The sequence below is a fragment of the Pelobates fuscus genome, chromosome 3, assembly GCF_036172605.1.
Source record: "Pelobates fuscus isolate aPelFus1 chromosome 3, aPelFus1.pri, whole genome shotgun sequence".
Taxonomy (NCBI): domain Eukaryota; kingdom Metazoa; phylum Chordata; class Amphibia; order Anura; family Pelobatidae; genus Pelobates; species Pelobates fuscus.
In genome coordinates, this window is record NC_086319.1 from 64,441,190 (window position 1) to 64,457,771 (window position 16,582).

General features: G+C 35.3%; 1 protein-coding gene across 1 annotated transcript in view; it reads right to left on the bottom strand.

The window, feature by feature from the left end:
- Positions 1-1,117: 1,117 nt before the first annotated feature.
- TMTC2 (transmembrane O-mannosyltransferase targeting cadherins 2) overlaps positions 1,118-16,582 on the bottom strand; it is a 244,666-nt gene continuing 229,201 nt past the window's right edge. The window contains exon 12 of the mRNA XM_063445170.1: positions 1,118-1,948. Within this exon, the coding sequence (XP_063301240.1) occupies positions 1,769-1,948 (180 nt within the window). The 3' untranslated portion in view covers positions 1,118-1,768. The remainder of the gene's footprint in view (positions 1,949-16,582) is intronic.

A 16,582-nucleotide genomic window follows, 5' to 3' on the forward strand; every position in this document is an offset into this window, starting at 1 on the left:
TTTAAAGTCATTTTGTCATGATTGTACCACTCTATAGGTTAAAAAAAGTGGTTCACACAGAATCATATTTTTTCCAAGCCCATAAAAAGTCTTGCTTTTTCCTTTTTTTTCTTCATTAAAATAGGCACCTGCATAATTTTTTTCTCCAATACCAACATTACTGACCACAATTCCTCAGACAAAGATCGATACTTATAATCGAATGAAAGCCTTTTTCCACGGTTACATTTTCCTTTAAAAAGGAATGTCCTCTTGATCAATGGAAATATATATTAAAAACAGCAATAATAAATAAAAATGCATCTATAAAGTACTGTATATTTTGCATATAATAGCCCTTTTACAAAAATCTACTACCCAGGACTGCACGATCTGCACTAATATATTTAATTCATATTATTTGACAATTTTGGCATTTTGCTTGGCCTCAAGAGCAGTCATATTAAACATCTCGGTGTTTATCACTAACCCTTCTTATGGCAAATGTAAGCTTTACGAATAATGTGGACTTAACTAAACGTTATTTCTTCTGAGCTAAACCCTGCTGTGAAGGGCCAGCTCTTGGGTAACTGCTCTCGGCCAGTAAGCAAAACCCTTCACCCCTGGGCTCAGCTCAGAAGCAGGGAGTAGAACCTTGAGGACCTTAGGTAAGAACTCAAACCATTCTAAAACTGTTTCAATGACTTCATTGAGGTAAGACACCAGTGCACTCGGGACATGCTGTAGTGGTTATGGTGCATGGAATGTTTCTTTAACACATGGGTGCCCAAAAGGTAGATCCCCAGATGTTTTAAAAACAACTTCAGCTTCCATGATGCTTTGTCATTCTGGAGTTATTCTAAAAGCATGCAACGCGTCATAGTAAATGTAGTTCTACAACATCTGTGGATCTACCTTTAACCCCTTAAGGACCAAACTTCTGGAATAAAAGGGAATCATGACGTGTCAGACATATCATGTGTCCTTAAGGGGTTAAGGCACCACTGTTTTAACATGAAGAAAAACAAATCTGGAGCAAAATGCTACAATTTAGCAATTACAGAGGAACCAAGGTAAAGTAAGGTTCCTACGGATTACTTTATTTTTAGATATTTGTTTCATTTGTTTCTTTTTTTTACCAGGGCACCTGAAACTAAAAGTGTTCATTTTAAAAAAAGTTACAATATTTAGTAAAAATTATAAATAAATTATATTTAAAATGCATTTGTTTACTTCCTTAAGACTGACCGCAATCAGATTAAGAAATATTCTAGAAAGTGGTTTGGTGCCTGATTACCGAGCTACATTCTCAAGAAATACATTTTCTTAATGTATCTTATTTTGTTAATTATCTTTGAGAAACGGACTAGACCCACTCATTTCAAATGAATTATTTTAGTAATAATTAAGAAATTATTTAAGACAATAAGTCTTTTTTATATAGTTTTAGAGGCTGTTATTTATTTCAGCCTGTTCAAGCGTTGTGCACAACCGATTATGGTGTGTTCTATACAGACAGATCTTTCATTTAAGTGCCTTTCTTTACCAGGGCTAATGCAAGCACATTCCCTTTCGGAGATTTTCTAACCCCCATTCATCAATTCCCTTTTTTTTTTTCTTTTTTTTAAAACATAGAACTACAATGCCAGTAAGCGTCGACCTCTCACAGCAGCACTAAAACCTTCCTAGACACTAGCAGGAAACCTAGCTTCCAGCTCTCAACATTCAGCTTCCCGCATGTCCAATTTTAGAATCTGACATTTGGTCAAAAGTCTCTAATACTTTAGTGTCACGTTTTTGATGTCTTTAGGCCTTGCTTCTCCATGATATTCCACAACTTGCGAAGGTTCGACTGTGTGATCACATCGTCTGGTTTAAACTGAAGTGCCCGGAGATAGTTTGCTTCTGCCTCTTCTAATTTCCCGTTCAGATGAAGAATGGCTCCTAGATTCATCAAGGCAGCAGGATACTGGTAAAAATAAGAATACAACATTAAAAAAGAATAAACAGCTTATGCCACTCTGGTATGCAAACCATGATATACGTCAAGGAAAATAAACTTGTTTACATGTCTAAAACGATATATTTTCTAATTTCACTAAATTGGCAACAATAACAAAATAATTCCAAAGCAACTGCAAGCTGTATATTTTAAAGTGTTTGTAGTACATCCAGCCTATATAATTAGTATTCTAAAAGATACAAGACTGACAGTAATTTTGGGACATTTAAATTTGAAGAAACATAAAACAGTCAATTTCTCTTTTAAGCATGATATCATACTTAAAACATTGCGTTTGTGCAAAGCCAAATTCTGTCATTAGGGTGCATTAGAACATAACGCCAACTCCTCCATTCAAGATATTTTGTCACAATGCCTAATCACCCAAAGTGATCAATTGTTTTGACTGATAGGAAAGCTCTTTTGGCAATTCCTGAATCTAGCTCACACACCCTGTGACTTTCTGAACTTGATTTATTTAAAGGCACACTTATGCTATGATCTTATGCTTTTAACTCTTGATTTGTGTGTATGTATGTATATACATATCTAAAAGGATAGGGATGATATGGGGAAGTAGACAACTATAGTTTGTATGCTTTAGGGATAGTCTACCGGTACCTCGAACCATGCTTTAAAGTTCAACTCTACAACAAGTTGCAATCAAAGAATGCAAACTCAAAGGCAGCTAGGAAGGTGCAAGTAAGTAAATTCATTCACATCTATAGTCAAACACATTACAAACTACACATATTAAAGAGATACAAAAAAAATCTCTATATTTCATATAAAAACTGTTAATTTTGGAGCGCTATGGGATTAAGTGTCGTTTAGATCCATGTAAACAGAAGGAGGAATAGAGTCTACAATCAGAAGGTTGAAGGAAAACCGTCCCCATTAACGCCAAAAGAAAGAGCACAACAAGTGTAATATATGAGAATTGACAGCATGTTGTGTATAACGGACAGAATATGTTTAATCAGAGGTTTGCTTTAACCCCTTAAGGACACATGACATGTCTGACACGTCATGATTCCCTTTTATTCCAGAAGTTTGGTCCTTAAGGGGTTAAAGAAGAAAAAAAAGAAGAAAAAAAAATTCTATTTAAGATTGTTGGGTTTTTGAATGCTCATATAGGTTACTATTTTTTAAACAAACATGTAACCAAATATCAGCCTCCATAGCATCAAAGTAAAACGTGATCTTTCTTTAGATATTTACTTGCAGGTTTAACGGCCTTCTCTCCATTTAAAATTGACTATTTTTTTTTCAGTTATGGCCTGAAGCCATTGTCCTACAATGAAATGCTCAATCCTTCAAAGAATTACTGTCCAAAATAATCACATGTTCAAGCTGATCTGGAATTTACAGGAGCTGTGGGAGTTCACAATTAGGCTTATTAAAAAGATCAAGCATTAAAATATATATAATTTAAGTTTTATTTTTCATTTAAATCTGACTTATAAACTAGGGTATTGGTATGAGTTCTGGAAAATCAAGCTTACAATGTTTTGTTTTATAAGCAATCAAAACACTGCCAATCCTCCACTTTAAATGGGAAAAAATGTATTATATACAAAAAAAGAAAGAAAATAGACATGCACTTACCCCCCTTAATGATTTAAATTAAATTGTTCTCACTTCCTTTTTTGAAATAAGATGTCATCAGGTTACGTCTGCACGTAATGAAATATCTTGCAATCCATGGCAAAGATGGGAGTTTTAAGATTATCTGCTTTCAGATTTAGTGTAGGTCTCGCCCCTCTGGCATACACTCAGAGAAGACAAACACTATGTCAATCATATCAGCTCCGACGCTGTGAGCTATAAATGCTGCTAACACATACCACCATACAATAAACAGAGTGCGGTTCTCCACTCCCCACCAGAAATGTGAGCTTTTGGGACTTGGAAGTAATAAAACAAAGATAAATTTAAAATATTGATAACACTTCAAATTAAACGGTTTCTTCAACCAAAAATTGTGTTTTATTAAATCACTATTTTTGGTTGTAGTGACCAAGGAAGGAAGGAATAAAAGTTCCCTAGGATCAGACGCTGAGCTCAAGTTCTTCTTGTGGCCCAATTGCCTTCAAAGATGTCACTCACTTTGGTTAGCCCAAAGGCTAAGTTGAGGGTACTAATGTTGATTGAAGAAATTGTTAATTTAAAAATACCTAAAGAGGCACTATAACCCCTGCCCCCCTACCCATAGTCTTAAATTTTCTACTCTCGCCTATACGCAAGAGTACAGCAGTGACGCTGGCTTCTATCAGCTGAAGCACCAGGAGCAGAAGAGGAAGATGATGGCGGTGCCTGCAAGGAACAGGCTCCGGTATGTAGAAATCGCTTGCCTCCTACCCCCCCCCCCACCCCCCAAAAAAAAGCTGTACACCTTGATTAAACCGCCTGAGAAACAGGATACCTGTATTTGTGCTTTAGAACAAGGTATATTATTCATGTAATGATGAAATGCTAAAATATGCAATTTTACCAAAAGCAGTCAACGCTAAATAGTAGACTTGCTCACAGAATAAGTAGGTTTGCTCACAATTAGCAGAGTTGTGCACTGTGAAAAAAACAGTTTTGTCCAGATAACCTTGTCCAAAAAAAAAAAAAACGTTTTTGGGATGATCAGGGTTTCATCCATGTGGAAATTTGGTTCGGACATATTTTGTACATGTGATTGTATTGGGGGAAAAAAAAATACGGGCAAACCAAATTGGTATGAAAATTGAACAATCAGTGTACTGCAAAATATATACACAATATAAATATTATGCATATATTTTGCAGTACATTTCGCACAGTTTCAAGAGATCTGAAAAAACAATATTTATATATTAAATATATTCTGAGATTAGTGATTTTTATTTTTTTTGAGGTTTCTCCTTTTATTTCTTCTAATAGACTGTTCTTACTTGTTCCCGGATAACCAACAATCATCTGCTTTCTTTTTTTTTGGGTGCCCTGAAAGGAACTGTGAAACAAGACTGTTCTTCCATTGTCCATTTTTTCGTGTGTTTCATGATTTGTCCATATGCCGTTTCGGAGTTTGGGTTTTAGGAGGAATCGCTGATCTCCCAAAATTTGGACAGAACGCAATCTGTCTGAAACCTAATGCACAAGTCTACCATTTAGATCTTTTGCTTCTAAACATCTGAATAACGTAATTTAAGAATTAACCTTCTGGGCTTTAAATGGGACTAAACGCAAGTGTACAATCAAGCATTCAAACAACCATAGCTACAATGAACAAAATTGTAGGTTCCTTGTGAAGACTAGACACAGGAGTACAGCTCCGGATCTGTAATTACTAAGGCAACAGCCCTAGCTCTGTTTACCTCATAAATTATTTCTGAAATACTATAACATTAGTCTGGCGCCACTATGTACAACACATTACCATAATTGTCGTTACTTTTATTTCCAGTGACGCTACGCCAGCTGAGGTATATAGCAACCATCTTTATTTATTTCCAGATAATGTGGATACTAAAAAAAAATAAAAAAATCTTCCATGTTAAATCAGAAAAAATAAATAAATATAGGACATTTTTGCACCTAAGCCAAAGCCAACAACAATTTAACATTTGTTCTAGTTAATCATCTTAAAACTGGTATTTGTTCCTTTTGTGTACAGATGGAGAAAATACAATTACTTGGTAATGTAAGGAATGAACAAAATGTTGAAAACCAGACTGCACTCTAGATGCATCTCAATTTAAGGTTTCTGGAATTGCATTAAGAGAAGGAAAAGGTGATGTAATACATTTCCAGTTGTTTGTTTTCCCTTCTGACAGTCTAGTTGCTGTATATCATACTAAGAGATGCCGAGACTCTAGCACCAGTGTAATACAATCTGTGATTTTCTGGCAGACACAGCTAAACATGAGTAAACCATCATTACTCTAAAAGCAACTATAGACCAGAGCAGGATACATTTATATACATATATCTGTTGTAATTTATACAACAGAATTTCAGTAACTTGTGTAAGCATACAGAGATAATTGTACATGAGTTGTACATAAACAAAATAATGGGCTTACTGTACAAAATCTGTGCATTAAGGATTGTGAGTGTGCCATCCTGTAATCACACAAACATCCAATTATATTCTGTTAATTGGCGACAGCAGTGTCACGGAAATCAGCGTGGGTAGTGGCAAGTCAGCCATGTGTGCTCAAGAACAACATCTAAGTCTAAGCATTTATATTTGCGGTGTGTTACAAATGCTGGTATTTCAGATACCCGTTCGTTCGCTTTCTCCCGAACTGACAGAGGCGGAGTGATTATAGCAGTTCGGGTGTTGATTCGAACGTTCTTCAGAGTAAAAGTACTGCATACTAATAAACCCACCGAGTAATCAGACGCATACCCAAGCATCAGCCTAGACTAGATGAAGGGTAAAACACAAATAGCTTTATTCAGGCCAAATGGCCGGCTTATATGCAACTCCCCATATTAAAGGGGTTTCCCAAATCACATTACAGGGACATTCCCTGCTGGACCTGAGAAGAGACTAGTTACAAGCAAACAAATAAAATTAAATCTCAGTAAAGAACATTTACAATGTAAAACATCCCACAAGTACCCCCGATATACACAAAAAAACCTACACAAGTCGCATCCCCTGATAACACCGATCTGGGTGGCCAACATATCCAAAACTCACCCAGATCAGTTCAGAGGTTCGGGATTTTCCTGGAAGGCACTTATTTGACCAGCCGTGGACATGGTCCTGTGCCCAAAACAGTTTCACAGTTTCAGAGGTAGCGGTAGGTCTATTTTGGGGTTTCAAACTGAACAAATCCACGGTTCCCCTGGCTCATGAGTAGCATTTGTTCACCTTGTTCGTGTGAACAAACCTACTGAACAGCGCTCTCCTGGCTGGTCGGTGAAAAGAAGCAGGCGTTCGTGAAGTTGACCGGCGTTTGGGAAGTTGAGTGTCCAATTTGGAGTTCCAGACTCCACGAACAAGTCCCGCTGCCTCTTTTCGTGCGACAAGATGGCTGCCGTTTTCTCCAACAAGTGGCGTACGGCCATATGAACAGAGAGAGCACATAATCTTGCAGTTTTCTTTATAGTTAATAAACCAGGTGGGTGGTCGGTGTTCGGTAGTTTTATCTACCAAACCAGAAAAAAATAGAATTTGCAAATTAATGGTGTAATTTCTTCTTACTGTGTAATAAATTTGCTGTTCTAATTTATGTTGCCCTCTCCTTTGTCTGTTTGTTGTAGATGACTTAGAAAATGTGGGACCATTGAGCCACTAAAAGCACACGTTATGTTTAATGAGTAGTACGCTGCTGCTTCAGCTATGTAGACAATAAGGAGGACCAAAACTCCACTAGTTAGGATTTTGGTGCAAAGTCCAAGATTAACTCCAATCGCCCGACATATGAGAAAAAAAATAAAACAAGAAAGGAGCCACAACATCAAAAACAGATATTCGTTACACATGTAGGAAACAGCAGCGTTTGATCCCAACTCCACCGTATTTATCAAACCTTGAGAACAGTTTAACCCTTAAAGGTGAGCCAGCACTAAGGACCCCATGGCACCATAACAACTTCATTTTGATGCTGTTCTTATGATGCCCAGTGTGTTCCTTTAATTCCAGGGGAATGTTATCACACAATATACTCTAAATCAGTAGTTCCCAACCCAGTCCTCAAGTACCCCCTAACAGTACAGGATTTAGGGATCACCCAGTTGTGTCTAAGGTATTTTTAGAAAAAAACACTTTAGACACAACAGGGTAATCCCTAAATCCTGGACTGGTAGGGGGTACTTGAAGACTGGGTTGGGAACCACTGCTCTAGATGACTGCAAAGTTCCATTTTCAGTATTAGTTTAGGTAAGGTACTTTCATATTTTTTCATGAAAATGTCAATGTGTGCAAAAACATTCTGTGCAAAAATGGTTTCAATGACTTTTGAAGATGGAGTCGAAGGCATGCAGAGTGTTCTGACTTCAGCTATGAGGGAGGAATACATTTAGCATGAATTGAAATGTTAAATCTTTTCAAGATTGTGTTGATGTTATAAAAGAGTCTTCTGTCTTTAGCTGTGTGGAAGAACACATTTAGGGTGATCTGGAATGCTAAATGGATAACAATGTCAGAATTAAAAAGATTTAGTGGCATAAATTGCATCACTTTTGACACACAACCTGATGTGTGCCCTACGTTGGCAAAAAAAAGCCCAGAATAGATTTCCAGCCATGTGGAGCCCTACTTCTCCCACACCGGGAACATTACAAGAAAAAAATCATGATACGGCATGCCTACCAAAATATTACTGTTCCAAAAGATCTGGTACTCTTGGGAAGTATGTGCCAATGATTTAAAAGATGCTCAACAAGCAAACGTGTGTCCATGTAGAATACAATATTTGCAGTACTTTAAAAATACTAAATACAAAAAAAATACAACAAATAAAAAATACAACAAATATAAGCTACAACTACAAAGCATGTATCCTCTTTAAAAATGCACATACAATATCGTTTTACGGTCAGATCATAAGAATAGAAGAAAAAAAAAAAAACAAGGAAAAGGCTTTGGGCAATTTGGGGTGATACCCAAACATTTCATACTGTTTTGATTATTTTAAGAAATATCTGAAAATATTAAATAATAATGTATTTAAATATTACAAAAATAAAAATGTAACTTTCAAACCTCACAGTAATATCATTACTACAGTTTTTTTGTTTTTTTTAATACTTCAGACATTAAATAATTTTTTAATCTTCGCAGGTTATTTGTGATATGTAAAAACACAATTATTTTCCTTCACAAGGTACCATTATTCTTCAGATTTGAAACTTTCTTATTCACTCTATCACAGACAAGCAATTTACGCTCCTGGCCCATTTGACGACAAACTCACTTTACTAAATAAACCCCTTAGGATTAAATGAATGGATAGTTAACAAAACCAATAGCAACAAAATATGCTGTGTGATGATGGTGAGATGTAAGTTTTGGTTCACAATCAAGGACAAAACGTGAAATGCTTCTACCAATATCACTGCTGGTCTTTAGAAAATGTATATTTAATACAAATCTGTGAGCACCTCAGCTCTATGAGTTGTAATTGATCTAAGAACACATCATCAGTCTCCTAACACCATATCTTCTCATTTCCTTCTTTGTAGATTGCGTATTTTTTCTTGAAAAAGGAATTTTCACTTAATAAATTATTTTCACAAAATATAAAAAGGTGTAAAAATAAAATAACTATCTAAAAAGTAAGAAAAACACAATTAAAAGAGAAAAATAAAAATATAAAATTCCATAAAAATTATTTAAAGAAGTTGGCACATTTGATGATGTTTACATTTTGCCAACAAAAAAGTCTAGCAGTGCAGTTTTAAAAGGTTTTTACAATAACAGCCAGTTTTCATTTATGTTTAATTTTTTCGGCAATCACACACACATAAATCATCAAGAAATCTAATTTCTGTTTATGTAAAAGCAATCTGTTTAAATGCCTGTAAACCAATCACATGTAAACATAACACAGTGATTACAAGTTAGGAAGTTAAGGTCTACTTGAGAGGCACTTAAATTAAACTACCAATACCCAGAGGACTTGTATTCCTATGTCATTAAAGAGAAAAAAAAAATCATCTATTAAAGGTTTCAAAAAAAAATCATATATATTCATTGTTTTTTCAAAAATGGTTAAATCCTACTTCTGCAAGTTTGGTAACTAAACTAATCCACCAGCACTACTTCACTTATATATGTAGGGTAATGTCCTAGAGAAACATTGTAGAAACAATGAACACCTTTGGAAACTATAAAACCTATACATGAAAAGGGGCATAAGTAAAACTAAGCAAATCATCAAATACAGCACATTTGAAATATTATGTAAATAAAAAAAAAAAGGTTTGTTTCTTATTTTTTTTCTTCATATAATCAGATGGCTGCTATGCACTAGCAGGAATTTAACTTAGCACTAAAACTTCTAAAGTAAACACGCTCTGCTGACATGAGTTGGCAAATGAAACCTTTTTGCAAGAAGTATGTAGGGAGGCTGTGTGAGAAACAGCCAGGGGAAGTGTGGCTTGGCCTGCATAAATAAAGTGGTTTTAGCTTCTAAATGACAGAATTAAGTAGGCCAATTACAGGTGCATAATGTATGCATAATACCCACTTCATTATGAAAAAGTTGTTATTGGTAGTTAGACTTTTCACTTAATAAATCAGTTCGCAACATATGAACGGTGTAAAAATAAAATATTTTAACGGTCTAAAAAAATAAGACTTAAACATATCATCAATTAACAGAGGAACATATACAACTCCATAAAAATTATTTGGGCAAATAAGCACATTTGATGATGTGTGCATGTGTCCTTTATATTTTAATTAAATTAGTTAAAAGGACACTGTAGGCACCCAGACCACTTCAGCTCATTGAAGTGGTCTGGGTGCTGTGTTCCTTTGGCAGTTGTTCACATTGCAGCTCTAAGTCTGCTTTCAGTGGCTGTCTACTAGAACCCCACTAGAGGGCTTCCAGAATCCAAACTGACTATTGGTCCGTTATCGGAAGCTGGACATCCTCACGCCCTGCATGAGGACCTCCAGCGTCAGATTTTTCCCATAGGAAAGCATTGATTCCTATGAGGATGTCTAATGCGCGCGCAGCATTTGCCGTGCATGCGCATAAGACCCCGCTCAACACGGGACGGAGGAGGGGGCGGATCAGGTAAGTAAATTAAGGGTTTTTAACCCTTTATTTACTGGGAGGGGGGGGGCAAGGGAGGCAGAGGGATCAGTAGTGCAAGGAATACAGCTTTGTATTCCTGGCACTACAGTATCCCTTTAACCCCTTAAGACCGCAGCCAAATGTACAAGTTGTGATCCAAAAAAACTGTAAACAAAACCTGGCATTTGCGCTATATGTCTGTCCAACCGTAATTCACCTCTTTCATATTAAATGCACCTACACTTATTATATATCATTTTATTCAGGGGAAACAGGGCTTTCGTTTAACATCAAATATTTAGGTATGGAACATAATTTAATATGAAAAAAATATAAAAAAATGGGAGAAAATAAGAATTGTTTTAATTTTTTTAGATCTATGTGACATTTTAACTGTGAATGTCAAAATACTGTTTGCTTTTACTGCAATACAATACACATATTTGTATTCAGCGATGTCTCACGTGTAAATCAGTACCCCCTACGTACAGGTTTTATGGTGTTTTGGGAAGTTACAGGGTCAAATATAGCGTGTTACATAGTTCATTTTTTTCACATTGAAATTTGCCAGATTGGTTATGTTGCCTTTGCAAAAGTAGACAACCCAAGGTATTGCAAATGGAGTATGTCCAGTCTTTTTTAGTAGCCACTTGGTCACAAACACTGGCCAAAGTTAGTGTTAATATTTGAAAATGCAAAAAACTAATTTGAACGCAAATTTTGGCCAGTGTTTGTGACTAAGTGGCTACTAAAAAAACTGAACATACCCTATTTGCAATACCCTGGGTTGTCTACTATTGCAAATGGTATGCCATCATGGGGATAATTTTCATTCCTGGGCTACCATACGGTCTCAAAGGCAACCTGGCAAATTTTAATGTGATAAAACTGAAACACAAACCTTATATTTGACTCTGTAACCTTTGAAAACACCATAAAACCTGTACATGAGGGGTACTGTTATACTCAGGAGACTTCGCTGAACACAAATATTAGTGTTTCAAAACAGTAAAACGTATCACAACAATTATATCGTCAGTGTAAGAGCCATTTGTGTGTGAAAAATTAAAAAAATGTCACGGTCACTGACATATCGTCTTTGTAATATATTTTACTGTTTTGAAACACTAATATTTGTGTTCAGCTAAGTCTTCCGAGCAAAACAGTACCCCGCATGTACAGGTTTTATGGTGTCTTGGAAAGTTACATGGTTAAATATAGTGCTAGAAAATTTAATTCCCTGAACTTTCGGCTTGGGTTGTCGTTCTACATGTATTTTGATATCAATATATATATATATAACTTTAAAATACAGTTAGAACGAAATTACGCATGTTTATATATTTTTTTTATCTATTTATTTAATTTTATTTTTTAATGTATTTATATATTTATTTATTTTTTATTATATATAAATATATATATAAAGAAAATTATATATATATTTAATCAATATCATTGTACGTGTATTTTGATATAAATATATATATATAATTATGTATATATTAATATTAAAATACACGTAGACAGTATGTATATTTATGTGTATGTGTATCTATATACTTAGATCATATATAATAAATATATATATGATCTAAGCATATATAATCTTATTTTTACACTGTTTTAACATTATTTTTTTCGGGCAGCAGGGGGAGTACTTGTCATTACAGGCTATGCCGTCCATGTGATCGCGGGGTCCTCGCAAGGACCTCACGATCACATGGCCCTGGGGGCTGAAGAGGACGGAGGGGGACTCCCTGGGCTCCCAGGTAAGTCCCCCATACCGCGATCGCCGGCGTGGGATCGCCGGCGACCGGGTAAGTAGAAAATATATATTTTTTTAATGGGCTCTAAACCTGGGCAGAACCGACATATACATATTCTCTAGATTGTGAGCTCGTTTGAGCTGGTTTCTCATCAACCTATTGTACAAGTAAAATTTTGCATATATTTATTGCAAAATCCTCCTTTATAACATTGTAAAGCACTGCGGAATAGGTTGGCGCTATATAAATAATAATATCCTGGTCTCCCCACAATTAGTGGGAGTTATAATATGATTTTTAGTTATGTATATCCCACTGTTGCTTTCTGTAAATAATAGAATGCATTTGATTCTCAATAAGGCTGATCAAATCCAGCCAATACATTGTGATTTAAATGTGGAATAAAATTAAAGACTGTTGAGATAACTGTCATATATTAGTTCATCCTTAGAGTTAGATATTAGATCCTTAGGGTTAGATATGCTACATAACATCACATGATGTAGAGGGCTGCTAAACTCATTATAGGGAGGCCACGAAGAAAAGAAGGTTAAAGGCAGGTGGAAGAAAATTTGTGCATGCAATTCAGCTTTTGACAAATTGGCCTCAATTTAGTATTTTTGAATAAGCTTTTCACATGATCACAATCTGTTTGAGAAACTTTTCAAATGATTTATTTACATATGCCACCATTAAAGTGTATGAAAAGTTTGTAGATAAATCATTTTAAAGTTTTTCTAATAGACTGTGATCATGTGAAAAGCTTATCCAAAAATATTAGATTCTAGGCCAGGGATAGGCAACCTTCAGAACTCTAGATGTTCTGAAGGTTGCCTATCCCCCATAATGCTCTTACACCCGTAATGCTGGCAAAGCATCATGGGAGATGTGGTCCAAAACATCTGGAGTGCCGAAGGTTGTCTATGCCTGTTCTAGGCCATTGTTTGCCCTGATTGTCTTTTTTATTTCTTTTAATTTGCTTGTGAGGCTAGTCAAGAATGGTGTAGGTCAAACAAATGTCAAACTAACTTTACCTCTAATTATATAATTGATATTAAAAAAATAAAAAAATAAAAAATAAAAAGATTTGAAACATAGCAGGTGAGACAAAGGAATACACTTTGTGTAACAGACCAGCATGCTATTTTAATTCATTACCTGTTGGAAAAAAAACTCAAAATTCTATTGGGATTACTCTTGAAGAAACATTTGATAATCAAAAAATAGTGGAAATAGTATATTTCATTTATTATTATTGCATGTTTACATTATTTCATCTTCATTCTAAACTGAATATTGCTGATAAAAATGATGTTTTTTAAAGCTATAAGTTACCAAATTAATGGCATGACCTAATTCATAAAAATTCAACTCGTGCCGATGTAGCACAATACAAGATCATACATGTTTTTTTTTGTTTTTTTCTTTGTTTCTGCTGATTTATTGTATTTGGAAAATAGCTTAGCATATGGTGCAGTTGCACTTCGTTTCCTCCCAAAAATGTATATTTGGATTGACAAGGATGCAGTCTGGGGGATACTATATACCCAGCCAAACTTCTCAACTCATCAGGAGAGTAAGCAAGTATTGATGAGGTGCCAATTGCATACTGTGAAAGCATACAATAGTGTGAAATATTTTAATAATTATCACGTACATTTAACATGTGCTAACCACAGTTATATTTACTTGAATGCAAAAGAGATTGTGCTAAAACCTGGATTACACACACTGTAGGTAATTTCTGGAAAAACAGCTGCTAGACGGGCTTCATTCAAAAACCACTAACATCATTATGCAATGCTTTTTTATATCATTGCCTTGATCCCAACTATCTAATTACATATACATATCTTTGTCTTTATGATATAACAAATGTAAGATAAACGTGAAAAAGAAAAGATAATAGAAAAACATAGTGGTGATTTATTTTAATTCTAAGAACTACTCGCTGGCTTTATATCACATAATAAATTAATACATAAATTGTACATAAGTTATAAAATAATAAAAGATTAAAATAGGTACAAAAGTTCAGAACACTTGAGTTTACGTGTATAAAGTGCAGGAGATAAATTGGATGTAGATGTTGCATTTGTTGGTAAAGTCTACATGTGTTACACAATCCTGGATCTTAAATAAATGGAAAATCAGATGGAACTATAAAAAAGTGCATTGCAGATCAAATAAATCAAACATATTCAAAGGACTATCTGGTTACGCCATAGTATGTGGATAACAACAATAGGATATTAAAGAAAATGAACACATTTATTGGAAGAAAAAAAAACATGTTTAGAGCTGTGATGGTTAACTTTGAGGACACCTCCAGAAAATCTGAATATTTCCCATGCTCAGTCAGCTTTAAGACTTCCACTCTACTAAAAGGTCCGTACAAGCATAGGGCCCACATGCATCTCATCACATTGCCTTTTAATAGACTGCACTGACAGTACCTTCTTCCATCCTGTGTGGCAGCACTGGGACTAAATTATATCAATTCACTTCCTCTCGGCCCTCAAGAAGGGGAAGTCGGGTGGGAAGTGAGCAGCAAGCTCTGTACCAGCCCCCCCCGGTCTGTGCCAAGCAGCAGGTGAGGAGAAAAAACCATAGCTGCAGGCCCTAAACTAGCCAGATCCCCACTTAGGAAGTTGTCCTACTTTGTCTAAGTAAAACTTTTGACTGGGTTGTAATTTCAGTGAAATTCCAACACCGTCCGTATGAGTAAACGTTATCTTGACAGTGCCGCTTTAAGATTCAAAAATCCATCCAATTTTTTTTTCTTTTTTTTTTCTACACAATTTCGCAAATTCGATTTCTTTTACACATTTCTTACTTGTCCTCGTGGAATCTTTTCTGACCTTAGATTGCATCCACATTTGTTGACCCTAGCAATGAACGTGGATTGTATGTGAATTTATGAAAACGGTGCCTGCCTTGGCTCATGCTCTCAGTGCTTGCTCTGTTTACGTCCAATATAAATCAATACATGGAAAAACTCTGTGCTTGGCAGATGTTCATCATCTCATCATTGTCAATTGCAGCTCGTCTTTTTCTAATAGCTGCATTGCTGAATAAATATAGCATTTAAACCTGGATTAGAAAAGCCTTGCTGATATGGAATCTCTTTAGAGATCTGCATTGTCTCTGAATGACTACGATGTACACTGAAAGTTTATTTTAATCTTTATTTGAAAACACAGCTATAAATTAAGGTTTTAATCTCAATTATGAAAAATAACAGTTGGTAAAGAGAATCAGACAGGAATAAACCTTGTAGTAAGGGACACTCTAAGCTTTTTAACCACCAGCAGCGGTTATGGGGCAAGGAAGATGTCGGTGGAGTTACCACTACTTTTGTGATAATTTTCAAATATTTTTATAAAATCTTGAGATTTCCCTTGCATTTAAAGCACACCCTCTCAGCTGGTGGTGTCCTAATTAGGAAGCGTAATTATTTATCTATAATATCTGTTTAAATACAGCAGGACATAGCTGAGCGAAAATCCCAATAACTCTTTTACTGCTGCGGACTTGTCGCAAACTCCCTGTTTCAATTTAGTGGTGTTGAATATGGTAATGGCAGTTTTAGAAGGCCAACATTAGTTGGGTCATACGGATTTTGCATGGTGGAATCCTGTGGAATTCTCAACAGCCGCTTCAGTGAGCCTAAATTTTGCCATTTGGATTTTACGTCACTACAGTTCAGAGTTTAGTGCAACTGATCAGAGTTAGTTTAATGTGGTTTCACTGGACATTAACACATATAAATGTGTTACTTGAGAAAGAGTATGTTCTATTGTCATTTGTTAAATGTCCTGCTTACAGAATAATTCTACTTTAAAAATGCATGTACTGTGAACAACTAAATATTGTTTTATTTTTTTATAATTTACCAACGTAGACTTTGGGTATCTGCAATTTGGTAACGAAAAAGTGCAAACTCTCTTTCATTTAAGTTTCTTTAGGCAAAACACAATGTATAGACTTTTTTTTTTGTAATTATTCATCTTTTGCTTTCATACACTCAGGTTTCAGTTTGTGTATTTTCAAATATTTTATGATAAATCTAATACACTTATACAGCAGTCCCCCTGATTTGC